Source organism: Meleagris gallopavo, chromosome 2 (genome assembly GCF_905368555.1).
Source record: "Meleagris gallopavo chromosome 2, MGAL_WU_HG_1.1, whole genome shotgun sequence".
Taxonomy (NCBI): Eukaryota; Metazoa; Chordata; class Aves; order Galliformes; family Phasianidae; genus Meleagris; species Meleagris gallopavo.
This window is the reverse complement of record NC_139405.1, coordinates 2,756,230-2,783,025: the sequence shown is the minus strand read 5'-3', so window position 1 is coordinate 2,783,025 and position 26,796 is coordinate 2,756,230. Positions and strand designations below refer to the sequence as shown.

Here is a 26,796-nt window from a genome sequence, read left to right as displayed (position 1 = left end):
TTAGCTCTTTTATGCAGAGAAAATAGGATTGTAATTCATGCTAGTAACTTAGGTTCTCAAGAAGCAAAAAGGGAAAGCTGCTGAAATTGTTACTGAAGTTCTACTGTTGAAATGTTTCCTTTTTAGAATAGAGGAATACCTGTTCCTTGAGGATTAAGGAAAGGTGAAGAAAACCTGCGCTAGGTCTCACATTTGAGACTTGTTAGCCCTATCCTCAAGCCATTCCCCCAGCAGCACCAGCACACAAAGTCAGCAGAACAAACCCTCAGAAAGGCAAGGTGCTTGCTGTATTCCTGAGGTGCTGTGCACCTGCTGCCTTGCTGTCCAGCATCTCTTTTAGCAGAGTTGTTACTGCTTCGACAGAGAGGAATTCTCCGCAGCCAGAATGAAGTTTTAGGTCTCAGGGTTTTTTTGTTTTTTTTTTTAAGATGAAAAGCCAAAATGTTTTGGCTTTCAAGATAATACATATTTTTGTTTATTTTTTTGGCTTTGAAGGAAGGAGCGTGCTGGGAATCAGCTCTTGCAATATGTTTCATAAATATCTGAGGTATCTAGCATTTGAAAATCAGCTCTCTGATTTTATTAAGGCGCGTTTAAGGAAAGGGAAACCTGCATCATACTGATTCCTGTCACTAGTATGGAAATCTGGGAGGTCAAGTCTGAAGGGCATGTGCAGGGTTCACCTGACACTAAACAGAAATAACCATACAGCAATGAAACTGCAGATGCATCTCCACAGCATGGGCCTGGATAGTGCTGGTTTTAGACATGGTTTTAAGTCCAGGTTTAAGCAGCCAAAGGCCCAGTACAAACTTACTTTCAAGTAGATGTGAAAATGCATACTTTTAAAAATCTGATTTTGCTCAGAAGTTGGTGAAATTATTTCACCAAAAGGTTTTAGAAGTGTGGACATCACCCAGTGCTTTCCTTCTGGATTTTGTCTGGAACAGTTCCTCAGCTGGAGTTCCTAAGCTGCTGTACTTTACCAGAATCTGTGGGAGGCTCGTGTTGAAAACAGCAGTAACGTTTTTCATATTATGTGTCATGTAGACATCAAGGGAGAAAGTGTGGTGCTGCTGAAGCTGCTGTAGTTAGCATGTCACCTGCAGTGCTGCCTGTGCCTACTGGTGAGCACTGTGCTTTTCTCATAAAGCAAGGAAAGCTTAGCCCAGCTGTCACTGGTGATTAATGCATTTGCTCTTGATGTTGCTTGTGGAGGATTATTCTGAAACAAATTACACACAAAAAAAAAAAAAAACCCAACCAACTAACAGATAATCAATAATATTTTGTTCTTAGCACTTTAATTTTAAAGATAATGAGTAGACCAATTTCAACCTGTGAAGGCATCACTGTGTCCACACAACAAAAAATTACTTTCAAGTGAACAACTTGATTCAACGATATCCCATCAAAAATGTAATTAAGTACAAAGACCATTTGTATCTCACTGCTATAGTAATACGATTTTATTACCAGTTCTGCATAGTTTGAAGTTTTGTTCTCTCTTTGAATCAATGGGTAGTGTATGAACAATGTGGAGATCTTTGCAAACTGACCAGATCCCAGATCCATGAGCCAGTGGAACTGCCTGAGCGTGGAACTAGGCTTGTGAAGAAAGTTGTGCTGAGTGTAATTTGTGAATTATCTGGAATCATACATGCTTGTCTACTTGATGAATAGTATTTATGATTGCATGGTAACAGAGTGATGCATGGAAGTGATTGCATCCTTGTGAATAACTGATCCAGCAGACATTGCTCAGGCAGAACGAGTGGAACTGGAAAATGGGCGTTGAGCTGCTTTGGGCTGGGGGTGGAAAAGGAGCACTTGCTGGCAGCCTCACAGTGTGGAAAATCTGACAGCTGCAATCATTTTACATCTCTGATTACATTCTTTCAAGACTAGGCAATATCCAGTCAGAGATGCACTTGGGAGAACCTAGCATCTCGCCAGTGAATGAGGCTGTACTGACTGATCTCTGAATCCCAGTAAGTCCTTGGACTAGAGCACAGGTAGTACATTTTCTTGTGGACATCTCCAGATGTATGCCAGACCTCAGTTCACAGAAGGCTGACTCTATGCTGAGGTCAGCAATGCAGTAATTTGGCAAAATAAGGTAGAAGAACATTTTTGTAGTAGATGTAGGACATCTGAAAAAGTACTGTAGTTGAGAAATGATTAAATAATAAAAAGCCATCTGGACTTAGAGTAAGAAGAAATCTGATGTATGTACGCTGTGTGTGTGTGTTTATATGCATATCTACTTTTAGGATCTTACCAATGAAATACCTGTGAGGGTAACCCTGAAAGCGCAGGTAAATCTGCTCTGTCATACCTTGGTGTTGGGCTCGTGGTCTCTGTGCTAACCTTCGTGCTGTGCTTCCTTACACGCACTGATTTTTAGGTGTGTTGCTTAACTCCCACACTGGCACGGCACAGCTCTCTCCTGTCTGTTTTAGTTTTCATCATCCATTCATCACCACGGCGTTGAGAAAGAGTAAAAGCACCAGGGGATTTGCTTTTGGCTGCTTGCAGAGATGGGATGAGTGAGATGCAGCGTTCTGCGTCAACATCCAACGAGCAGCAAGGAAAGGCAGGGTTGGCTTTGTGGAATCAAACGCTGCCTACTCCAGCTGCTTCAAGAGAGGAAGCAGCCTCACTGTGAGATGCATTCTCCATAGTGAGAGCTGAGCCTGGAGCAATAGCAGAGCTGGGGCAGAGGTTGGTGATTTAGGAGACCAACCAACCAGATTGTCAGTTGGTACAGATTGGCATTTTCCTGCTGGCTTCTGTGAGACCACGCTGACTTCCACCAGCTGGGAATCTAACCCATAATGGCACCATAGGAAACCTGATCATTACAGTCTTTTTAGTCTTAACCTTTGCTGTTGGAATCAATGCTTTAGAGATACTTAATACAGAGAAACCACGGGGTAACTGTTAATGACCCTTCACTGAACTAATGTGATTGTTCTATATATTTTGCTGCATTGTCTTATTGGAAAGGATTTCTCACTTAAAGAAATTGTGTGCCAGCAATGGCAATGTCACTTTTTTAATTTGTGATTTTATCGGGGATGAGCTTGGTTGTGGGTGCACTTCAGAAATGAGTCATGAATCTACAGTGTAATAGGTGTCTTTCCACAAAAGATGTGTATGCAGAAAAGAGTGTTCTTGTCTTACATCCTCAGTATCTAACTAGCAATGTCTCTGTGTTTATTTTATTTATTCAGCCAAATCTGCAATGTACCGTGCATTTTTCCTTCTATTTGTTGCTTGGATACTGCATGAAAGTACTCCCTGAAGTATAAATAATGTCTAGCAGAGCATACTGCAAAGCAAAATGCAGTACAGGATTAAAAGATGTTTACTAATTTCTGTTAACCTTGGAGTTCTTCTAATGGAGAAAGATTAGTGATGAAATCATCTCCTCGGATCAGAGCTTTGATTCATATCTTGAGGTAATATCCTGGAGAGATATAAACCCAGATTGCCTTGATGGGAAGAGGCAGAATGAATAGGAACAGGGGCAGAGACTGGACTAGCACAGAGGATGATGAAAATTTGCTTCTGAGTGGCACTTTTTCAGCTTGTAGCGTTCTTCCTATTAGCTTTGATCTCTTTCAGTGAGCAGTGCCAACACTTTTTTTTTCCCCCAATCACTTTGTATCTATATGTTGCACAATGTGGATTTTTTAAACATTGTTTTACTTTCTTTAAATGTTATTAAGCCTTTGGGGTGGATGTATGTTGTACACAGGCAGCTCTTGTACATGTGTGAGAATGAAACATGGCTTGTTGTGGAATAATAACTTTATGTCAGACAATTAGTATTTAGTCAGTTGATCATTAAACTTTTTTTCTTTGCAATGACAGGCAGTCGCCAGATGATGAAATGTTGTGGGTGAGGTTTTCTCTTGAAAGAAGCATTTCTTTTATGTTGATTTTCAAAACGAAGCTTTCAGCTCATAGTTCTGCATCTGGGACTACAAGCAAACAACACCAACAAGAACACAACTTCCAACACCTTTTTTAACAACATTTTCCTGTTTTCTCCCCAGTTTATTTTGAATGAACTATAGGAACAGCTCATGCCTGTACCTATGCTGTTCTGGAACTTTGTTGCTTAGGTATAAGAGGAGCTCAGGTTCTTTATGCAGCTCAGTTTGGTTCAGAGGTTTCTAGTTTAGAGGCTCGAGTTTCTCCGGTTACGGAACAGGCAGAGCAGAAAGGTGCCTTCTTATTTCTTTCCCCTGAACTTATCACCTATGAAATGGCTGGTCACCATTAGGATATATTTACAAACATTAATACAGCCTCCCTGCTTTCCCTACCATATATGGGAAGCAGGAGAAACGGTAGAAATAAATTATCTGGCTTATGGAGATTTATAAAGATCAATGTGTCCTGCTTATTGTTTTCACCCGATTCTCATTTGGCTCGGTAGCTACAGAAGATTGAATTTACATGCCCGAGTGATTATGGTGCAGCAACAGTGCATCTCTTCCTCTGTTTGTTGTCTAATTCTGGGGGAAAAAAAAAAGAAAACAGGACAAGTGGAAGAAAAGATCAAGGAGTGGTGAAACATTTTCTTCTCCCTACATATAAATGTGGGTGCAATTCAGTCAGAGAAGGAGAGGGGTTGAGGAGAGGCAATAAAAACATCACCTTTTAAAATAGCATGCTAAAACTTCTTCTCTGGAATCAAATCGAGAAGTGCTTTCACACCAAATTTTCAGAGAAAATGAGCATCTTAACTCTATGATTGTGTGCCATGCTTGATTTTAATAGACTTTTTAAAAGAGTTATTCATCTAAGTCAGGTCGCAAACTGAGTGCATTCTGTGTGGGCCACAAGGAAAACCTGCAAGTGTCATTTCTGGGGTACTTCAGGGGTTCTTCTTGCTTTGATATGGGAAGCAATACAGCTCAGAAAAAGCCATTTAGACTGGAATACACACCAAGAGAAGCCACGATCTTTTCCAGACACGAAATGCTAGAATAGCTCTTCTCTGCAGGCTTTTCTGGCAAGTGTTCCGCTGCTGTGCTTAGCAAGGACATGCTCTTGCAAAAGTCATGTCAACTTTCCTGTTCATCTGGGAGTTGTGAAAACTGTTCACTCTGAAACTCGAAACCAGGTGGAACTGACCCAGTTTCAGTAGTAGGTTGACATTATGGGCAGATCCGTCAGTTTTCCCGAAGGGTTTGTGCCGCCTTTGTCACCGCATGCAGGTTCATCCTGAGCCCAGGTCTGTACCAGGGACCAGTGCTGAGCTGCTGCAGGCCTACCTGGGCCAGGCAGGAGGGAAGTGTGTGCAGGTCCTTTAGTGACAGCAGTCTCTGTGGTCTCCTGCTTTTCAGTCTGCCCCTTTCCCTTCCATTACGATGTCCTTGGCTCTCCCAAACATATCAGGAAGGGACTTTGAGGAAGTTTCTATTTGCCACTGACCTAAAACTCCCTTTAGACAGAAGAATTAAACTGCAGTTCTGACAAGGAAGCATTACTGACGAGAAGCTCTGTTTAGTTTGTGTTCAGTTGACCGTCTGAGATAGTTGCCAAGTGTCCCAGGAATGACAAGTTAGTAAGAGGAGCAGACCTGCTCTGCCTGTACCTGCAGTGGGAAGACAAAATGAAGTTGGCACAGCAACTTGTGCTCGGTGTGTGGGCTGCTCCTCTGCGTTCCGGCAGCTTGCGTGTGAACTGCAGGGAAGGCAGCTAACTCCTCAGGATTCTTCTTATGCAAATTGTCAAATGTGATAAAAATAAGTATTTCCTGAACAATCCACAGGAAAAAAAAAAAAAATAAAAAAAAAAATTTTTTTTCCTTACTGGACCTATTGCATATGTAAGGAGACATTCTCCTTTTACTGTGCAGACTGAGGTATTAGCAAGAGGAGTCAAGAAAGGCAAATGTGATGGGAGTTTTCAGTTCTTAACTGTGGCCTTAGAGGGGCTGTGTAAGAACTTTAGTCCCTCTCAAGAGAGAATCAAATATCATATAGCTTTTGTGGCATTTTAGATTAATAAATCATCCTTTTTATCTAGCGATATTTTTTCTAGTTAGTCACCACATAGAGAATTTAGAAGAGCAAATAAGAGTAAGAAGGAAAGACAAGGGTGATGATTAACCAGATTTGTAATTATTGTAAACTCTGGCGTGCACTCTGCTTTCCATTAGAAAGATAATTGTCTTTTGTGAAGTTGTAAAATCACATCTTTGTCTCAGAACACAGCAGTGTAAAGCCTGCATTTGTTTTATAGTACCCAGGGAACATTTTGTGAATTACCTTCTTGGTTTTTCACATCTGCAATAAATGAATGTATTTTGTGGGTGGGCCTGTTTGGATATTGTGTCCACCTCAAACATTATCTTCACTGTCAACCCCGTAAAGTCAGCCAGTACTGACTGACTTTATTGGTGGAAAACAGCACGGAGTGATGGCTGGATGAGGTTACCTAGCAGTTATTTTCTGCAGAAGAGTTATGAGCTGGATCCTTAGCCTGGAAATTAGAATTTTTGGTCTATACTTCTTTTGAGAATATGTTAAGGGTTTGGTTATGGGTTTTCTTTGGGCTGAGAGAAGTGGTGGTTTGGTTAAACCTTAGAAACATTGATAGTTAGGGGTTTGGGTGGCAATTTTGCCAGATTTAATCTCAATTACTTTCCATACAATTGCTTTGTGATAAAAGCAATAATTCAGCAGCAGTGCTGTATAAAAGCGGATCCTGGGTCAGATCCTTTTTGTTCTGGGGAAAGCACCTGCCTCCAGATGTTGCTTCTACATTCCTGTTACTGCAATCAACCTCTTGTTCTCCTTGAGGCTTTGCAAAGCTCTAATCACAGCAACTAAGTCACACTTTGCATTACTGCATGTATTTATGGCTAAGTGGATAATCACTTGTGCTTTTATTTAATAACTCCTAATGAGTGCACAAGTAATGCAGACCATCATTACCAGTCATGCACCATGGGAGAGGTACAATTCAAAGAATACAAGCAGAAACTTGTATTTCAGAGCTGTAAGAGGAAAGTGGGAGCAGAATTTAAGAAAAGAAATCCCTGCTTGATTACTAGAAGTTAACACATGATTTGCCCCTTAGTTTTCTCCAACACTGTAATCAGTGATGAATTGCACCATGCACAATTTCAAGCTGGGTTGATTTGATAAGCAATGGCCTGAGTGTGACTTAAGTTATCCTATTTATGGCCTTTAAAGTATTAATTCCACTCCATAACAAATAATCTAATTAGCATTGTCAAGGGCTTAGTCAAAGAGAAAAAAGAGAATGAGTGAAAATTAGGTATAAAAAAGGGCTTTGTGCATGTGAGAACCTTGTAATTGATTCAGTGCTTTGCTACAAACAGCAGTAAACTGGTCGCAGGGTCACTAATTTGGAATCAACAGCAAATGACTGTATTAGGTCTGATGTTACCCAAATAAAAATGGGAACTGGCAGGGTGCCCATTTTTAAGAAATTGCTACGTACAGTTGTGTAGAGTTTCACAAATACAGGCAGGTCCCCATTTTGCTTTGCTCTTCTACTGAATTACTACCAACCTGTTAAGTGGAGCCTTCAAAATGTCCACAGGAGGCCCAGCAGAGCGTAAGTAATGCTCTGGCAGATGAGTCGGCAGCACCCGGTGATTGGGGCCATCCCAAGGAGCTGATATCATCATTAACAAAGTCTGTCACATCTGTTGCTTGGGGACCCGTTGTTCAGCCCACATGCCAACCTGGATGGTAGATAAAATGAGGTCAGAGTTTCACAGTGACTGATGCTGAGTTCTCCATAGCATCCCAGCATCTCTGTGTCAGATCCTGAAGAAATTAAACTCAGTTCCAGCACAAATTCTTGCCTTTTCCTTTAGCTTTCCCTTTGTTTGTGGTGTACCTTACACTGCTCATCCTTGCTTCAGTTCCTTCACTTTTTCATGTAGCACGGTGTGCAGGCCAGAACAGGGGGAAGGAACAAAAATGCTCTAAATCCAGCTTTTGTTCAGTATTTCTTGGGATCTATAAGCTTACCACGTTGAGTTGTCCCACAGGGGATGATCTGAGGAGTGAATTCATGCATGCGGTGTTAATATTTTATGGCAGAGTGGGGAATGCCAGTCTGTGTTTTATATGGGTCAAAGCCAGATGACTATTTTTAGTTTTTAGTGTTCCATTTTTTGTAATATTTTATTTGTCAATATTTCTGATAACGGCCATGTGCTTTTTTGTGTCCCCTGCCCAAAGGCGCTGGGGAAGCTTTCAGCTGGGGAAGAGCTCCTGGCTCCTGATTTATGGCCTTAATGATGTTAAAAACACTGCAGCTCTCCTGTCACTCTCTTGGACCTTATGGCTGCCTCACATAGCAACACCTGTTTGCTCAAGGTGGGACAGCAGTGAGCCGATACACCTGCAGGTAGGGCCTGGCTGGCTGCCTGCTCTCGAAGGGAAGGGTTTCCTTTAATTATGACATAGGTCAGACGTTGCAGGCAAAAGCTGCCATTGATAGAAAGCTGCAGGAAAAAATCTGCAGCCGAAATGCGCCTGTCCTCGTGCCCTTGGAGCTTTGGAGGAGTCTGCAGTTGTATATGACCAGCTCCGTTTCCCTTTCCCTCCCCTCCCCCATCCTGGAAGTCAGGTGGCTGGCAGCTCTCTGCACAGCTCTCTGCGCTGGGGACAGCTGGCTGTACAGGGATTAGCAGGGGAAGGTTTAGCAGGAACACAGGGCTCACCGTGCCAGCACCAGCACATTGTTGTCCCCACAGCAGCATCCTGCCTGCAGCAGGAGCGAGTACAGGTGCTTCCTCAAATCCCTTCGTGCCTTCCAAGTGCTTATTTGGGGGCACGAGCCTGCAGCACCTCGTTCCATTGTACAGCAGTGTTCCAGCTGTAGACGGTCACTTTCTTCTCTGGGCAGCTGAATGGGCTTTGGGTAGTACTGAAAAGGTTGGAGGCCAGCTTTCATAAAGACCAAAATGCATTAGGCTGTACTTGAGGCCTACTGTAGCACCAAAAGTCTCATCTAAACACAGCTCTGCTGTTACAGAGGGGTTCATTGAAAGATGCTGGCAGAAGCCCTTCTGCATCAATATAATAAGGAACTCTGGGATGGGAGTTAGGTTTTTGTTTTAAGTAAGCCAGTGTAGTAAAAGGCTGTAAATATTTTAAGTGCATTTATGGCCTTGGGAGCGATGCGCCAGGCACTTTCAGCAGACTGTGGATTTATTATTTTTTTGGAAACCCCAGCTTCAGCTGGGAGGTGCTGCCTTCATCCCTTCTCTCTGAATTAACGCTGCTCACAGCCGGACCTCTCGCTGCTTGTTCCCACTCTCACTCCTTGTTCCCTGTCCGTCGGTGCCACCCGCTCGCCTTTCCAACTCGCACCTCTCTGGAGCCAGGGCTGCAATCAGCCCGTGGGTGCTTCGCCCACAGAAATTGTCCTCAGAAATTATTATCTGACTAAAAACTTGTGAAACTGCAGCATCAAAACAAAGGCAACATTTTGAAACATTTAAGGAGGAGATGGAGTGGGAGGAGAAGAGAACATTGATTCAGTTGGGAAGGAATTTGGAAATGCAAGAAATGAAAAAAAGAGAAAACGTTTGCGTGAATGTTTTAGCAATTCTAAAAACAAATGGGCAAACGATGCAGATTTAGAATATAAATGCAGAACTGACCTTTTCATTTCACTTGTGTGTAAGTGAGGGAAGGAGCTCACGGCCCCAAGGGAAAGCTGACCCATCCTAAAGCCAACTCCAGGAGCTGCACTCCACCAGGCAGAGCGGGCACCTGCGCTCACGTGCACGGGACGTGTCAACATCTTCCACGTCGGCAGCGACATGGAATTGAGCGAAAGGAATTGGCTGCTTACAGAACCCCTTCACAAAGGTTTCGTTTGTACCCAGCATGCTGGAGAGCACGTTTTTCTGAGTCCTCTCCTCGCCTGCTGCTAAATACTGAATGAGTGCTTCTGTGCGCGTGTTGCTTTTTCAAGCGAACGGTATTGAAAATAAATGAAGAGAAGTGCCCTCCTTTTCAAGCGATAGTAATCTGAGACTTTTCCGTTACATGAGGCTCTCCACAGAAGCGTGTAATTCCACCAGCTTTGTTTAGGAAGATACCACCGGCTCGTGTGGTGCAGCGGGGCGCGGGCAGCCATCCCGTACGCTGCCCTCGGTTTGGGTGCTGCCGCCACGCCGGGCGCTTCCAGCGGAAGGAGCCTCCCCAGCGTCCCACCGCCAGCCCCGCTCTTCCCCAGCTCCACCGCCCCTTCGCCCTTGGTACAGCCTACGTTTCCTCTACCGTACCGTATGGTAATCGAGTGACATCAGCCTCCGCCCGGGCGGCTGCTGATTATATTACAAACCAGCCGTAAGGTCTGAGGTGTGCGCGGCTCCTGGGAGCGCTGCTGGGACGGCTGCGTGTGGCTCCGGGCTGAAACGCAAGCTCACTTTTCTTTAGGTTAGTTTCACCAGAGCTGGGCATTTGAAACCTGATTGAAGCACTGTAGTGGAGCAGAGGAAAAAAAAAAAAAACAACCACCACCAAAAAAACTCTTCCTGGTGCTTTAAGTTTGAATCTGTTACAGAAAACGTGCCGCCAACCCACACCGCTGGATTTTGAACCGGAGCTGCTATTGCTCGGGGCTCAGTGAGAGCGTTTTCTCAGGGACCGAAGCCAAACTTCAGAGGAAGCTGGGATTTACCTGAATGTGGGGTAGAGAAACCCGTGGTTTCTTTATGCTGCAGTTCATCGTATCCCTGTGTTACCTGTAAATGGAATTACAGAAATCAACCAGTATGCCTGGGCCGTTGTCCCCAGGATACGCAGCTCAGGTGCCTTATAACTATAATCAGTTAGAAGGAAGATTCAAGCAGTTACAAGGTAAGCCCGTGCTGTTTTGTGTGTTTGTTGTTTTTTTTCTTTTTCTTTTTGTAAGTGTTGCTATGATATGATCCCAGTAATATGTTAGCCTGGGCTTGTTCTCCTTGCAGGGAGGCAGGAACGATACAGAGTCCAAAAACAATGCTACAGTACAAAGCTGTGTGTGCTTTTAAGAGCCCCTGTGTGACTTTTATCCCTCTGAAGGTGTCCTCAGTCTTACACAGCGGTGCAGTGCAGTCCAACTGTGAGCACTCAGCATTACAAATGAGAAGTAGCCCAGACCAAGTCAGTCGGAACAATAAGAGGGAGAGTGAGGAAGTGGTCTTTCTGTTTGTTTTAGCCTTAAATGAGAGATAGTCGTAATTGTGGAAATTAGTCATGAAATCTTGGCTTTGTTTGGGTGCAGGGTGCAGTGCAGCAGCTCTAACTGCCTGTGTACCTCCTGTAAAGACGAAAAGGTAGCTTGACTTTTTCTCAAACCAAGGGCAGTTGCATCATTTCCAAACAAAATGCCTTGCTCATGTTGATAGTAGATTACTCTGAAAACTTTTGCATACTTTAATGTTCCCAGCTTCCTTCATTTTTTACTACTTTACTTTTAGACAGAGGCAGTGTTCTGCGGTGTCTTCCCATTAAATTCTCTATTTGTGTGAGAAGAGAAATCAGCTATTTCCTTTGGGGAATGGGATGTACTTGACAGAGGATAGGCCTCTGAACGGGGCTGGAAACCCAGATTGCTCATGCTGCAGTGGTGCAGGATTGTGCCCAGTGTGTCTCTGCCTCGGGCACAAGAACATCAACACCACTGTTCCTGTGCAAGGCAATTCTCAGGAATGAATGAGCTCTGGCAGTGCAGTTCAGAATCAATCAGAATTCTTAACCAAAACCAAACCACCTCCTCCTCTGTAGCCATGTGACTGTAAATACTTGCAACCCAAGTACAGTGAAGTTCATCCCTTCTGAGCATGTTTCTTATTTCACGCTGATCTGTACCGCAAGTGTGGTCTTGTGGTTCCTGTTGGAGAAGGAGGAAGAGCCTTGGTTAGAGTGAAGAATGTTCCCAGTTGTTGGCTTAAGGAGAGAGGCAAGGAAATCTTTCATTCATAGTACTGTGTTTATCTTGTAAACTGGCTCACAGTAATGGCTGCGTTCTGGATGCAAGAAGATAAAATGACAGCATTTTAAGAGCTGATAACTGAGACATTCCTCAGGAAGGCATGGAAAGTCCAGGCTCCAAACTTACACATGAGGGAATACATACATTAGAGGCTTTATCTTGGACATCTGTCAGGTCTTAGGCTGCGGTACTTGCTTGAAAATGAGCGAGGTAAGCTTGCGGCACGGGGGGAGAACTAGTGGCTCCCACCTCTTTCTGTGCTGATGAAGGTAGCAGCCGGAGGAAGGCAGATTTTATCATTTTCAGGGTCACTGCTTCAGGAATCCATTATCTGCATGTTTACATGACGTTGAAAGAAGAAAGCAAACCGCAGTGTTGAAAGCACAGAAAGTGAGTTTACCCTGCAGTGGAATGCAGTGTTGACTTTGGGGGGGAAGACTGCAATACTCCTCTTAAATTTACTGCAGTTTCCTGTAAGGAAGAAGATAACACACTGTGTTCTGAAAGCATAAGGAGGGACTTTGCAATAGACCATCCCTAGCTGTTTATTCATGTTGCAGAGGATAGACAGGCTTGAAAACGAGTGCTGACGATGATCTCCTACAGGGTGGAGCTTAAGTACAGGAAATGTTTTAAATTATGCACTAGATACTCCATGAAATGCTAAATAACCTTACAAAATATTTCGTGCTACAAAGGGAGTGGCCCGACTGCTGACAAAGGTGTCTTTCCTTGGATTAATAGCTCTTTGTTTGAGGAATAGCTGAAAGCCATTATTTGGGAGTTGTAGTACCTTCGAGTGACTTTTGTGTATTTGCTGGAAGCTCCAGTGAGACTGCAGGCACTTGTGGCACTGCAGCCTGCTCGGTGCCAGACACAGACCCAGCAAGGGTGAGCTAAATACATGTATAGTACTCTTGAAGTGCAGTTTTATCATCGACTGGAAGGCATACAAACAAATAAGATCAAATCACTCTCTGATTCCTAAGGTAGAGGGCTGGGTGGGTTTGGCACGGAGTTTTGCTTAGAAGGAAAGAGAAGCCAGGAGACAACGAGTTCTGCCCCCAAATGTTAAACAAATCCTGGTAAACAAGTTAGCCTGGAAGGACAAAGGAAATTCAGATGCAAATTCAAATGACCACTTAGGCACTCTTACATTCCACCTCTGTTAAGTGCCTTGAAGTGGTGATTTTTATGGAAACTTAAGAAACTTGGCTATGGTGACAGAGCCTTCTGAACAGATTTTCCAGCCTGCACCTGGAGTCGCCTTGCAGAGATCCCTGCTCCCATATGCTCTACGGGGGGCAGAGAGGAAAGATGCAGTGGAAGATGCCGATACAAATGGATCTGAGGATCGAGGCTGCTTGGTGTTAAAAAAAAACCTGAAGTCTTGTGTGGAGATGATGCAAATAGTGGTGGTGCCTATTAAAGTGGCCGTGGCTGGAGGAGGAAAACTAGATAATCTCCAGGACTTCTCAGCATACTTAGCCCTTGTGAGAATGTCAGTGCAGGTGTAAAAAGAAAAATGCTTTAACAAGTCCTGTTGTCTTCAGTAAGCTTTGTCAGTTCTGATTATGGTTAGTTCACCCTGTCCTGGAATGATAGGTGAGAGATGGTATCAGCAGTTGCTATCGTTTAAACCTAGGCGTGGAGTTTTGGTTCTCATGGCCAGTTGTTCAGTAAAAAGAGATCTGGAGTAGGGCTGCCGTAGCTCTGCAAGTAAAGACAGGACCCCAAAGCTTGTTTGTGGAAAATGTGTTGCCATGTAGCTTATGCAGGGCATGGCAGTGGAGAAATTCATCCTGCTCAGCTGAGCAATTACATGACAGGCGTAACAGATAAGTTATAACTGTAAACCAAGACATCACCTGTGGTGCATTAACACTGCAGGATCCTGTGGCTTGGCGGGGATGTAGAGTTGGCAGGAAGAGGTTAATGCAAGTCAGGAATTTGGAAGTAGGTCTCGGCAGCTGCATGACCTTCCCCAGCAAGGGCAGAGAGTGCTGGTGCTAGGGGAGATGAGCAGCTCTCATCGCCGCGCTCAGACTCCTTCCCACCTGGCTAACGGGGCAGCGTGGTGTTCATGAACACTGCTGGCACTCAGCGGTGCCCTTATCAGTTCCTGCTGCGTAACTGGGAAGTTGGGTCTCAGCTCTAGGACTGTGCCAGAGGTGCAAGATTTCGAGTGGTAATTACAGATTGAAATCCTGGGGGAGGGGAGCGAGCTACATTTGTGCTCCTGATAAACCTCCAGAGGAAGGCCGGCTTCCAGTGGAGCTCTGCGCTGTGCCGTGCAATATGTTCTGATGTGTTGGGTTATTTTAATGTTGCATTTCAGATAGGAAATACCATTTCTTGTCTGCAAGAGTCTTGTCCCCGTTTCCCTGCCTATGCCCAGGGAGAATCGGGAGCTGCAAGATCTGAACAGTGAGCTGAAGGACCAGGCCTCGGGTGGGGCTGTGAAATCTGCTCTGCTCAGGATCCTCCGGAGTTATGTGGGTGCCCTTTGAAAAGACAGTTTCAACAGTTGCGTTCTTTGCTGCAAGATTTACGTGTTAGAGGATTTCACAGTCGCTTGCTAGCAGTGACCTGCATAGCTACAGGCAGCAATTGCTGAAGGATGCCCTACTTTGTCTACCAAATTGGTCACTGGCATTTCTTGTCATGGTAATTTTCCCTAAAGGGGAAAAGGAGGAAAGGCTTAATTTCATTTCAGATGAAATGTGTCTGGTTTACATGCTTTTTTCTCCCCTCTCAGACCTATTTGAATTGCAAATATGTTCTTGTTCCTGTGGCAAATTTTGCTTGATTTTTCTGCTGTCTGCAACCTTTCCAAAATCTTCGTGTCGCATCATAGTTCAGATTTCTGTTTTCAGAGAACACGGGCACAAGCTAAATTGATGGAAGGGCTGTCAGAAATGCAAAGGCTTACATGACCTCAAATGCATTTCTGTGTCAGCTGGGCCCTTATTCTTTCTGTCATAAAGTAGTTCTGCAGACATATTTGAATGCTGGACTCAATTTGGGAGCATTTTAGCTATCTATGACTTAGAAGGTGGCTGAATAGTGGTCAAAGTCTCCTTTGTCTAGAAATGTTTCAGGCAGACACTTGTTTGGAAAAGGATAAAAAAAGTGTTCTTGCCAACCAATGGAGTGTATAATTTTGGGATGTAACTTAGAGGAAATGACTGGGTGAGTGTTGTAATTAACATCTCCAGCTTCTCCATTGAGAGGCAAATCGCTTGTTAGGAATTGTATTTTGTTCTTGTCACTTTCATGCCTTTCCATTGGATGGGGACTGCTGAAATCAGCATGGTCAGAAGTGAAAGCCGTGTTTTAGTGTCCATGTTTGTTGCTGGTTAATTTTATAACACGTGGGCCAACTTATTTTGCTCCTACATTTCTGTAACTTTTGCTTAAGTGACAGAAAACAAGCTCACATGGAAGGATCTGGAATAGGGTCTGTGAAGGCTAAACTGAAAAACACCCAGGAAATAAAAACGTTTAAACACTTCGCTCTCATTGTTTACCAGTCATAATATTGAAGCCAAAATAAATGTGAGATTTTTAGGAAAACTTTACAGAAAGTTCGTGCCAGAAGTTTTCTTTTAGAATGAATGTGGAGAAATAGAGTCTGAGATGTTAGTGCTGCGTGCTTTCCATTTTACAGGGTGTACAGGGCAGCACGGCAACTCCATAACTGCTAGATAAAGTGCTGCTGTGGCTCAAGGTTAGCTAAATGGGGGCTAAGGTGTTACTGTTAGAGACATATCTAGATTTGATAATATCCCAGGTTCTGAAGAGAATGGTTGTGTCCTCCTTCTAAAAGTTCTGAATTCTTTATCACGTCTTCAAAATTTTGAGCAGTTTGTCCTTTTGGTTGTAGGTTTTGATACTTGTGAAGTTGTAGAGGGCAAATTTAAACAGCACCCGGTAGAGTATTTCTGTTAATGTGGTCAGTAATGATAGAGTTGAAAAAGTAAATGTTTAAATTGGATTTGACTCCTGACTGAAATAACTGTGAAAACTCACAGCTCGGAGCTGTTGCCTCAAGTTTGTGTGGTAGTCTATTCCGCTTCTGATTGTTTACAATGTTAGTTTTTATGTGTTTGGATAAGGAACTTTGTTTTCATCCAAACTCCAGATCTAGAAAATAGTGGAAATTTTTGTATTATTTTTTTCTAAGACAATTGCTGTGCGCCTTTGTGGCTCTGATATTATGGAGTAAACAAAGCTTGTAAGCAGATGTTGTCACAGGTGACAGTCAGGTGATCTTTGAATACCCTGGAGGCCACTGGTTACCTTCTGGAACGGTAAGGTGATCTGTGGGGTGTAACGCCCGTAGCTCTGCAAATGTGGAAATACAGAGACTTGTTCTCATGTGGGAACTGGCTTTTGTGTTGCTGCACTGACTGCCTCTAGTATGCTAAGTGCCACAGAGAATCCTGAAGTACCTTAGGCATGTTGTAACCACACAGGAGTGTCCAAGTCCAAATATTTCTTTTGTCCAGGAGCCCCATTCAAATTGATTACGGTTTTAGCCAGCGACTTCCGTGGAAAGAGAAGCGGTAAAGAAGAATATGGGTGGAGGTGAAAGTGGTCATAAAGAACCAGACCGATAGGCTTTCATTCCTCAGCTCTTTCTCAAATCTGTGTTGTGATTTCCTCCTTTTTCTTCTTTTCTTTTCATCTTTGTTTTCTGTTGGGTGCATGCTTTGACTGTGAAAATGGATGAAATGCTACTAAACCAAGGAGAAATGCCAAAGAAAATCAAATTGCAGCTTTGCAGCATGGCTGACAAAATCCAAGTTTCCTATTTCCTGTAATAAGCTGCTCTTCTGTGATATCATAGTGCAGGACATGGGGCTTGGGAAGGTATGTGTACTCCTCGGGGTCAGATTCTGACTTTTCTGGAAGAAGTTGCTGTAATGTTATGAGGATGTTGATCTGAGCCAATTCATTGAAAGAGTATTTGATTGCCAACAACTCTGAAGGTCTTTCTGTTCCTGTTTCAGTAGAATGAAGAAGTATTAAGTATTAATAGTGGAGTATGGTAATGTTGTTTTTTCATTATGTGAAAACGAATTTTCTTTATTAGATGGACAGGTTTGGGAAAACTGCTAGGCCAAATACTGGAAACAGGTCTCTCTTAATTTTAAAAGCTATGGTGAAAGAGAGAATAAAAAAAAATAAAGGTTTAGAACCTACTTTTTTCTTCCCACAGGAAAACAAATATGCGATTTCATTTGGAGGTTAATGCTGGAGGTGGGCAGGTGGCAGACTGCTTCCCATCCAGATGAAGGGACATAAAGACTCCAGAGATGGAAAGTTAGCTAGTAGGTGTTAGCAAGCAGCTCCTCTCCCTGCGTGAAATGTGTTGGCTATTGCTGAGCAGAGGGTCATAGAGTCCTGGAATGGCTTGGGTTGGAAGGGACCTTCAAGATCATCTTGTTGCAGCCTCCTGCTGTGGGAAGGGTCACTGGTGGGCAGGCTGCAGAAGGAGTGGCCTGGCATGCAGGGTGTTTGTGCTTCCCTGCAATGGAGCAGGAGGGCTTTTCTCCTGATGTGGTTTTCAACATGGCATCCCGTTCCCATACTGAATGGAGCTGGATTAGCACCCAAAGGAGTTCTGGCCTTACTGTCCTTTGCAATACCCCGAGTGCAGTTACGGAGGGCATGCAAGGACAGTCTAACATTGCTGGTCGCTCTTATAAACGCATAGAGCGGAATCCTTGCATTTCTTTCAGAGGAGAAAACACAAGCGGGACGGTGACCACTCATGCTTGTGACTTTGATGTGGAGCCTAAGGTCACGGTGGCCGGGAGAGCCCACGTTAACACAAAGCCCTTGTGCACTTGCTGCTGGAACGCGGGTATCCCGGGCTAAGAGCCTCCTTTGTTGAAGGAGAACGACTGTAGCCAAACTAATATTAACCACTCTCCCCGACCGGGCTGAATGCCCCACTGTTTCACTTAGAAAGAAGCTGAAAGAAAAAGGCCCTTCAGTTTTCGGGGAGAGCAGTGCAGCTGAACAGACATGCATGGACAAATTGTGGCATAGTCTAGAGGCCATGTTCATGGCTTCTCAAAGGTCTTGTGAAAGGTCTGACATTAGCAAGCGGCCTTTTCATGGGATTGCTGGGAATGTAGATATAATGCCATGTTCAGTCAAGCTGGGCTTGTTCATAAGCATTAGGAACTGGAAATCTCGGAAGCATGGCCCGAGTTATGTGTACATGGTGAGTTGCTCATGAGGTCAGTCCTCTAGTTGATGTGTGCACTGTCAATAGTCAGTCCTGCACAGCAGAACTGTATCAAGGTCAGGGAGGAAGGTCACAAATATGATTTCTCATTTGGAAGTTTTATGTATTTCCTGTGTAAGCAAACAGAAGTAGTATGGTCCCAGATGGCACTGCACAGAAATCACGTTTGTTGTTGCTTGCAGAAAGTGCCACTGCTTCAGTGATTGTCACAATGGCAAACATTCTGAAGGGTTGCTTTGGGTTTGGGTGGCTGGCTTTTTTGTTAGGGATTTTCTCATGTCTGTTTTGGTTCTGTCAGAATGGAGTTTTTAGGTAGAATCCCTAGAGAATTAGATGCAAAAGAGACGCTGAGCAGTGCGGTGCCAAGGTACAGCAATTAGCTGCATTACCTCCGCACTCTGTTCACAAACAAGGGGTGCCCTCATGTCTGTGAGGATTCAGCAAAACAGTGAAACAGTGCCCTGTTGCGAAGAGATTAAGAGTCTGAACAAAAGAAATGCTGGCTGCCCAGATTTTGCTCAGTAAAAGCCCTCTGCTTTAAGAAAGATATCTAAATGTATCTCAAGGGCTTGGCAGGCATTCCAGAAATCTGCAGAGCCGCTTCTCTGCTGATCTGAGCCCCACTGAGGGTAATGAAGCTGCTCCCTCGTTCTCAGATAACTCCTCTGTGGGTTCAGCTTCTCCAAGCTGACATCGTCTGTTGGGTTCAGACTTCCTCTTCCCTCACCAAAAAACACCAAGAGTCCAGTTCATGGTGTTTGTTGTGCCCGAGCAGTGTTTCCACGTTTTTGAATGTGATTTGTTTCCAGGAAAAACAGGAGAGTGATAATAGGGCTGTGTCATCCGCAGTCAGATAACTATAGTTTGTTTTGGGTAATTATTAATTCTGCATCTCGTTTAATATCTTTCCATGGTTATCTCCAGGGAAACTGACTTACTCTGGTAGTGCAACTGCCCTTTTTTCAGGGTGTGTTCCTCCTTTCAGCCTTTCCACTTCGCCTGGCAATATAATGAAAGTGACTGCTCTGAAATTGCGGATGTGACTGTACCTTGATTGCATGAGTAATATTCGTTATGGAGTGACAATTCTGTACTGCTCTGAATGCACAGGGGAGGTGTCTAGAAACGTTGGTTTGATCCTGAACTTCTGACCTCTGCTCTGTTCTTGTGCACTGGGGAGCTAACCCTACCTTTAAGTGCTCAGCATCACAAGCAGATTAAAGAAGGAGAAGGCCAGGCCCATTGCTGGGGCTGGAGGTGTGGAGGAGACCATGAATACTCAGCACGTCTTCAGTTACATCGATGAGGGATCACTGATTGAGGCTCCAATCTTGAACCCAAAGTCTGAGGGAAGGGTGTCAGTAAACATTCTAGCCACGATGGTGGGGATCACATTTGCTTCCTTAGAGGTGAGTTGCTCCCATTCCTTCTTTGCATTCCCCACCAATTTCACTCACCTGGCAGATGTGAGCTGTACTTTGTCCTCATGATCTTACCTGGTGACAAGTGGTATTTTGCTCCCAGCACAAGAAAGCCATTGCAGAAAATTGGAAATACCTCTAGGCTGTTCCCCAGCAGTGCCCCAGGTGACATCCTGGCCAGTGTCCCTTCCACATGTGCACTTGGTGACCCAGCAGCTTCTAACAGATTCTTGTGCAAGACATGGTTGGTTGTGGCTGTTGCTGCAGTCCTCATGCAAGTGATTCACAGCCAGAGATGTGGAGGCTGTGGCACATTTCGTTCCACAAATCCATTGCTACTCATGTATTATTGAATCCTCTTCTCTCTCCATGCTTCCTTTCACTCCAAAGAAAGTAAATAAAATAAAGAAAGATGCCTGGTAGGATATATTATGAAGTCCCCATGGGCATGTGATGGGTGCCTTCCAGAGGGGGTGGAGCACAGAGCTGTGCTGTGTTCTGGGCTGGCTGTGGTGGGACAAGGACCAGCACCTGCCTCTTGTATCAGCTCAAAGCAGCAGCCAAAAAGGGATTTTTCCTCTCTTTGTTTTGCATGACCAACTGAAATGTCACCGTATGACCTCTGCAGCACCTGGTCAGTGGCTGGGCACAGGCTGTCCTCCACCTCTTCTCCACTCTCCATGAGTGTGGCCCATTGCAGTTGTTTCCTAGGAGAGTTTTCAGCTGTACACATGTGAGCTACCTAACACCAGACCACCTTCTTGGGTTTGGTGCCATGCAGGTCAGCTCTCCAGTTTAGCACGTGTTGCCAAGTTTAAATACAATTCTGTGGCACTAGCTGCAGTTCAGTTTAGATTCATATGTGTTCGTGGAGCTTATTCTTGTGCATTTGAGTGAAGTTGAAATGTGCTTGTACATTTGGAGATCCGGAAAACACCGTGCTGGTTTGGGAACACACAAATAAGGTGCATGCAATCTGCATAAGATGCCACTGATGCATTTTCACGTTCTGTAGTCCTTGTGTCCTGCTGGATTTCAGTGAGTTTCCAGCCTTTATATTAGTTACATTATTTCACAACTGCCTGTGTATAACCTGCATCTCTGTGCAATTTGCCTATGAAGGTGCATAGGATTATTTTTGGGTAAAATTCACAACAGTGTGTTTTTGAGGAGGAAGAGGCCAGAGTGCAGAGCCCACTGCAGTGCATTGAAGGCCGTCAGTCATTTGGGGTGTTTGGGTGCTTCTTCCATGGATGGCGCTGATCTGATAATGTTTGGCAGTTAAACTGTGCTAAAAAATTAAAGGAAGTGAAGGGAAATTATTGGGAGTTCTCACAGATAACTTACACAGAAGCTGCACCTTTGTACCCATGCAGAGCGTTTCAGTTTGCCTAGTCAGTGCATTGCACAATCCAGAACGACTCACGAGTCGACTGTAAGACTAGAAAAACAAGTGATGTTTCTGAACGAAGATGCATATTTAAGATGTTCAAAGTGTAATTTTACTCAACGAATTCCTTCAAATTTGCGTCACCTTTTAGATCTCAGAGATCATCTAGAGTTTCAAACAGAGGGAGTTTTTGCATTTTCCTGCTATTGCTTTGAAAGTTATTCTATGGGCAAATTATACTGTATTTTATGTATCTTTTCTTCCCCCTGCTCTCGCATGACTCCAAAGACTACATGATTTTGCTTAAACATGCCCCATTGTTCCACCAAAGCAGATCAGTGAAGGACCTTTGGATCAGAATCAAACAAGCTGGCAGGAAAATTTTGAGGTGAGGAATTAAAATTTATGTGCAGCTTTGTACCTCAGAAGTCACAAGAGAGCAAGTATGGCACGAAAAGACAGATTCTTATTTTCTTAATTAACGTGTGGATTTGTTAAAGAAGAGCTTTAATATATAGAGTGACTGACTGGAATGTGTGTTTGTGTTAAAGCTGAGGTTCCATTTTCTGGAGCTTTACAGGTGAAGGCACAAGTTCTGCTGTTCTCAAACAACAACCCCAGGACTCAGCAGGAGCTCTGCATGATGGGTTTGCAGATTAGAGCAAGAGAAGATTAGGGGTTTTTCCTCTAATGCTTCTTATTAGCAGTTTGTTTTAAATCTCATTAAATTTCATTCATTTTTAAAACTCCCTTCTTAGAAATAACTGCACATTATAAATACCTTTGGTTCCTTCAGTTACACAGTAATTGTCGTAATTTACCGTGTCTTTATGGGTGTCAGGCCTCCTGCTTTCCTTGTGGGGGTGCCTCTGGGGTTTTAGCTTAGCTCTCCATGCAGCATGCTGAGCCATGGCCTGGCTTAGCTGTGGCACTGCTGCTTTCCTTCAAAGCCGTCAGTGCAGCGCAGTGCGGCTGCCTCTGCGCTACAGCCTGCAATTACCAATAATAAATTGTTCTGTGACCATGGCAACTGGATGAACTAAGCACATTGTTCAGCAGGGCTATAAAATCAGCCTGTTAAACTGGAACTGTTATTAATCCCTGATCAACACGGTGGTTGTTTAAATACGTGTTCTTCCATTTAAAATATTTCTGCGATAATGAAAATTATAATTTAACAGCAACTAATTATAATGATAACATCTCTTAGCACTCAGATTTAATATTTTGAGAGGACGAAATGCATTCATCATAGATTTATTTATTTTCTATTCATGGTTTTCTGTCATTAAGGTGAAATTAGATTTAAACATGAAACCAACAAAGGTTTGGCTTTTCTTTCATCTTGACTGCAGTGAGGTTTTAAAGGAGCACGGTGAAAACATAGCACAGCTTTGACATTTCACTCTACGTAACGTCTATGCCTGTGCCTCAGATGAAGGAAAAGAACCTGCAGCTCTTTGGAATCCCTCAGTGGGACTGCATGGGAATGCTAGCTGCTCGTTTTCTGGCTTGTGTTTGTTTAAGCTTGCTAAAATTCACAGAATCACAGAACTCCTTGGCTTGGAAAGGACATGAGGAGTTTTATTAGGTCCGACAAACCTCTTGAAAGCAGTGGCAATTTGAGTGTTGCTTAGGGTCTTGCCCAGCAGGGGTGTGAATATCCCAAGGCTGGTGAGGCCCGGTCACGGTGAGCCCCGTGCTGCTATCTGAACACCATCCTGGCCGAGGCCTCGGAGCTCGCCTTGCCTGCACACACTCAGCCTTGCACCAGCAGCAGGTCAGCTGCCGTGCTCCGTGCACCCTGCGAGCTGCTGTCCCTGCTGCACCTGGCTTTGCTCAGTAAGGGATGGGTGTCAGGATCCAGTTCCTCGTCTTGAGAGCCCTGCCCTTACTGACTCACCTCTGCTTAACAGTTATAATTTCGTATTTCCAAATACCTAGATAAGGAGGATCCCAGCCTGCCCACATAGTTGTTTTGCAGAAACAGCCGGTTACTCTTACTCTTGTGTGAGAATTGTTGCATCAACTGTAGCGAGGGTTAATCTTTAAAAAAAGCAAAACACAACACTCCTTCATCCTACCTTCATTCTTCTTCCTCTAAACAAGTAGAATGCACTGGAAAAATACTTTCATTTGCTGGGCTTGCTAGGCACAGGAGGAAATGAGACGGACTTTACGTAGTTGAGTGCCCATTGTCTTCTCTGTGTGTGCCAAGCCTTGCCCTCACCCTTGCTCCCAGTGCTATTCAGCCAGTGAACTGGGCATGAATTAAAAATAACAGCAGTGCCCCCTTCCAGAAAAACCCTGGCACTTCCCTGCATTATGCTCATAATGTTTTCTAAAGGAAACTGCAAAGACCCCACAAGACTGTATGTGCTTGAAATAGTTCCGTGACCTCAGGCTGGTCGTTGTTCTGTGGGAATTCCAGCAGCTTGGGGCAGCCAACGCTTTTTCCATACTCCTGAAGAAGAGAACTGTCTGCTGTGCAAAGAGAGAAAATGGCAGCAAAACACATCAAATAAGGCATTTGTGTCCTTTTATTTTCAATACAAATAACACTGAGGTATTTTTCATGCTGTTTTCTAAATGATCTCCATTTGAGCTACGTATTCAGCACTCCTTAGGCCACAAAGTTAATGTCTTTATTCCACTTTATTTTTGTTATTTTGCTGTAAAAACATGATTAATGTACTTATCCAAATGCAGCATGAAGATGAGGTACTGGTCTATCTAATGCTAAAGGGGCAGTTTGCTGATTTATGCCAACATAGGGAGAGCTGAGCACGTATTCTCTCCAAATCTGCTTAAATACGTCAATTTGGTTGTCAGAATTAAAAATAATTAAAAAAAAATCAGCTGAGTTTAATCTGCTAAACCCAGATGACTTCTGTGTTTCGCTTACTTGGCTCTGGGAGCCTTCACAGCACCTTTTTGCAGGTGGACACAATCGTTCTACGTGAATCAGAAGCTGGCTTTCGGAAGGGTTATTTTTGTACTGCTGACACCAAAATGCCATAAACCCTGTGTAAAAATAAAGACAATGGGGGGAGCTGCCCTCCCAGCCCCGTAACGCCTGGCTGGCTCCCGGACATTGTTCTGTGCATCGCTTCATTGTTCCAGGGAGGGTTAGTGACATCAAAGAGAAAACAGTAGAATTTTTTTTTTCCACATGCTGCATTATGTAGCTTTCCCTTTTTTCTTTTTCAGAGCATTTTCAGCAGTGAAAGTAGTCACATGCTGGCTGTAATGTTTAATAGAGAAGGGTAGATATTTAATAGGATTTAGAAGCTGGCTGGTGCTTCCTAGTAAAAGAGAATGGCGTGTTGTGCACAGCCCGGCCCTCTGACCAATCATCTCCATGTGGAAGGGCTGGGAACGCAGCAAGGATTTTGCTCCCAACAAAAATCACCAGCTAAACATGGTATAAACAGAATCACCTCTTTGCTTTGTCATCTTTCATATTTGCATTCAAGTTCTTGTCTAAGTCATGTTCGAGCATGTAGAATCTGGCATAGTCTCACCATTTTTATCTGGGGAGTCACACCAAAGACTATTTTGCACCATAAATAACCATAGCAAACACAGGCTACTTTCATCATCAGCAGCATCATTCCTCTGTGTTAAACAATCTGAAGAAAGCCAGAGGAGATGCTGTGTTCTAACACTCACCTGGGAGCACCAGCCCCACATGTAGCACAGCCATGCTGCCTGCACAGGACGCAGGCTTATTTCCTGCAGGTCTCGCTCTGCACAGTTGCTTGCCTCTGCATGCTTGTGTTGTTACCAACCTCTATTTCCTACATTCATCTCCCTTCTTTCCATTTTCATCCTATCCTGCCTCTGGTCCTAACCCACAATCTGCAGCTGGAGGGAAGTATCATCCACTGTTCAGTTCTCTTGGCTTTCTGTTGAAGGGGAAATGGCCATTGGGCACTCAGATGTTGTGAGAAGCTCATTTCATTCCCATTCCTCTAAGAAATTAGTAGCCCTTCTCCTGGCCAGGCGATCCTTTTTCCTTCCATCATTTTCTTTTTTGCAGATCTCTTCCCATACATTTTATTGCAGACTCTGTATGTCTAACTGGTATCTGACTGCAGTTCTTATCTGTTGTTCTCTGTAGGCTTCTGGCCACATTCACTGCCGCAGCACTTAGGTGACAGAGTGGAAAGTCCATCATTCTGGGAGGGAGTGTTTCTCCAGGCTGATGTTTCTCTCCTTAGCTGCACCAGTACAGGCACATAGAGGTGTTTTTTTCCCCCTCAGTGTCATATTTAGCACTGCAGCAGCTCGGCAACCTGCAGCCAGGCCCTGCCACCCTGCTGAGCTGTGGTGTGCCTAGAAAGGGCAGCCTGAGAGTCCCCAGCTTTCCTCTGTCTTGCATAGATATGCGAGGGATGGGAGCTGCCAACGTTGTTCTGTTCCCACAGCACTGCCAGTGGGTGAAAACCTCCAGGCTGGGATTTGTGAGACTGGTGGCTGCTGAACTCCATATCCTCACATCTTTGAGAAAACACACAGCAATATCCTGCACCCTGAAAGCCTACAGTAATGGCAACATTGTCCTGTGAAAGAAAGCTCTGTTTCTCTCTCTGCACAGTTAGCCGAGGTTACGATCTGAGGAATTCAGGGAAGCTGTGGATATTGAATATCAGCAGAAGTGGAGTGCCTGGAGCAACTCTCATCTGATCTCTGAGTCAGTATGTGTTTAGCAATGCTTCATGTAGGGTGCACGCTGGCTGCGTTTGTTGCTGTAGTGAAAAAATAATAAGCCAGAAAAATCACTTCCAGCATGGAACGAAGGAAGATTTAAACCTGCAGGAGGTCGAGCATTTGCAGTTAAGAATTAAAATTGATCCTTACTTTGCCTTGCTCGAGGTGTGACAGGGACCCACACACACCGGTCCTGCACAGATCAAGTGGGGCTCAGTGGGGAGAATTTGTGGTGCCTCCAAACCCTGGGCTTGGCCAGGACAGCGAGCACCCAGGACTGTCCTGGCACTCACTCTTGCTTTTGGCTTCCCTTTTATGCGCTTATTTCTCTATTTATTCAGGTCATTTCAGAGCACTCCACTGCTTATCAGATGGGGTGCAGAGGCGTTTACAATGCAGGTGCTGGCAGGAGCTTTTGCACTCTGAAAGCTGTTTTACCTGTGCTGGGCTGGCAGCGGTGAGCACCAAACATACTTGCCATTCAGTTCTAAACGGATTCAAGGTCAGAGTGTTGAAAATGTGGTTTGACCGGTATGGAAGGGAGCAGAGTGTCTGGAGGCTGTTTATAGCAAACAAGCGGCCGCACATGTAACCCTTGCCACGAGAGCGGTTAGTGGTGGTGTCAAGAAAGGGCTGGGGCTGATAGCACTTTCTGGCATGCAGGAGCAGCCTGTCCTTCTCTCAGCCAGCCGTTGGAACAATGCATTTGGCGAGGCATTTATTACAAGTTCTCCATTATTCTGGCCCAAACTGTTTTGTTTACTCAGCATGTGGAACAGAGAGGAGATGGAGCCCACGGTCTGCTCTCACTGCAGTGACTCGGGTGGGTCAGTCAAAGCAGTAAAATGACTACATTTGGGTCAAGTGTTTTCCTCACTGAATTAGTAGAGGGAGAAGTGGTGGAAAAGGGGCTTGGATGGCTGCTTGACATCCTGGCCTGGCTTATGTGGATTTTGGGGAACAAACTCCAGCTTATTTACTGAAGTTCTAAACAAAGTCGGTCCTTGATTTAT

The 26,796-nt window shown here is 44.3% G+C and overlaps 1 protein-coding gene and 1 long non-coding RNA gene across 4 annotated transcripts in view; one reads left to right on the top strand and one right to left on the bottom strand.

Annotated features, from left to right (window-relative positions):
* The window catches only part of SPTBN1 (spectrin beta, non-erythrocytic 1), a 123,086-nt gene that overhangs the window by 37,642 nt on the left and 58,648 nt on the right, over positions 1–26,796 (top strand). The window contains exon 1 of one of the 2 annotated variants that reach the window (XM_085218590.1): positions 10,732–10,880. The exons of the other annotated variant lie outside the window; for it this stretch is intronic. Within the exon in view, the coding sequence (XP_085074716.1) occupies positions 10,772–10,880 (109 nt within the window). The 5' untranslated portion in view covers positions 10,732–10,771. Of the gene's footprint in view, positions 1–10,731; positions 10,881–26,796 lie in introns of those variants that run through there. 2 annotated transcript variants of the gene reach the window in all.
* Positions 1,288–10,837, bottom strand: LOC104909461 (uncharacterized). 2 transcript variants are annotated; one of them, XR_014881797.1, is made up of 3 exons: positions 10,702–10,837; positions 7,563–7,738; positions 1,288–5,614 (listed from the first exon to the last, which is right to left on the bottom strand). It is a non-coding gene; the product is annotated as an uncharacterized LOC104909461 (long non-coding RNA). The 2 variants fall into 2 exon arrangements; XR_792332.4 differs by lacking the exon at positions 10,702–10,837 and adding an exon at positions 9,674–10,218.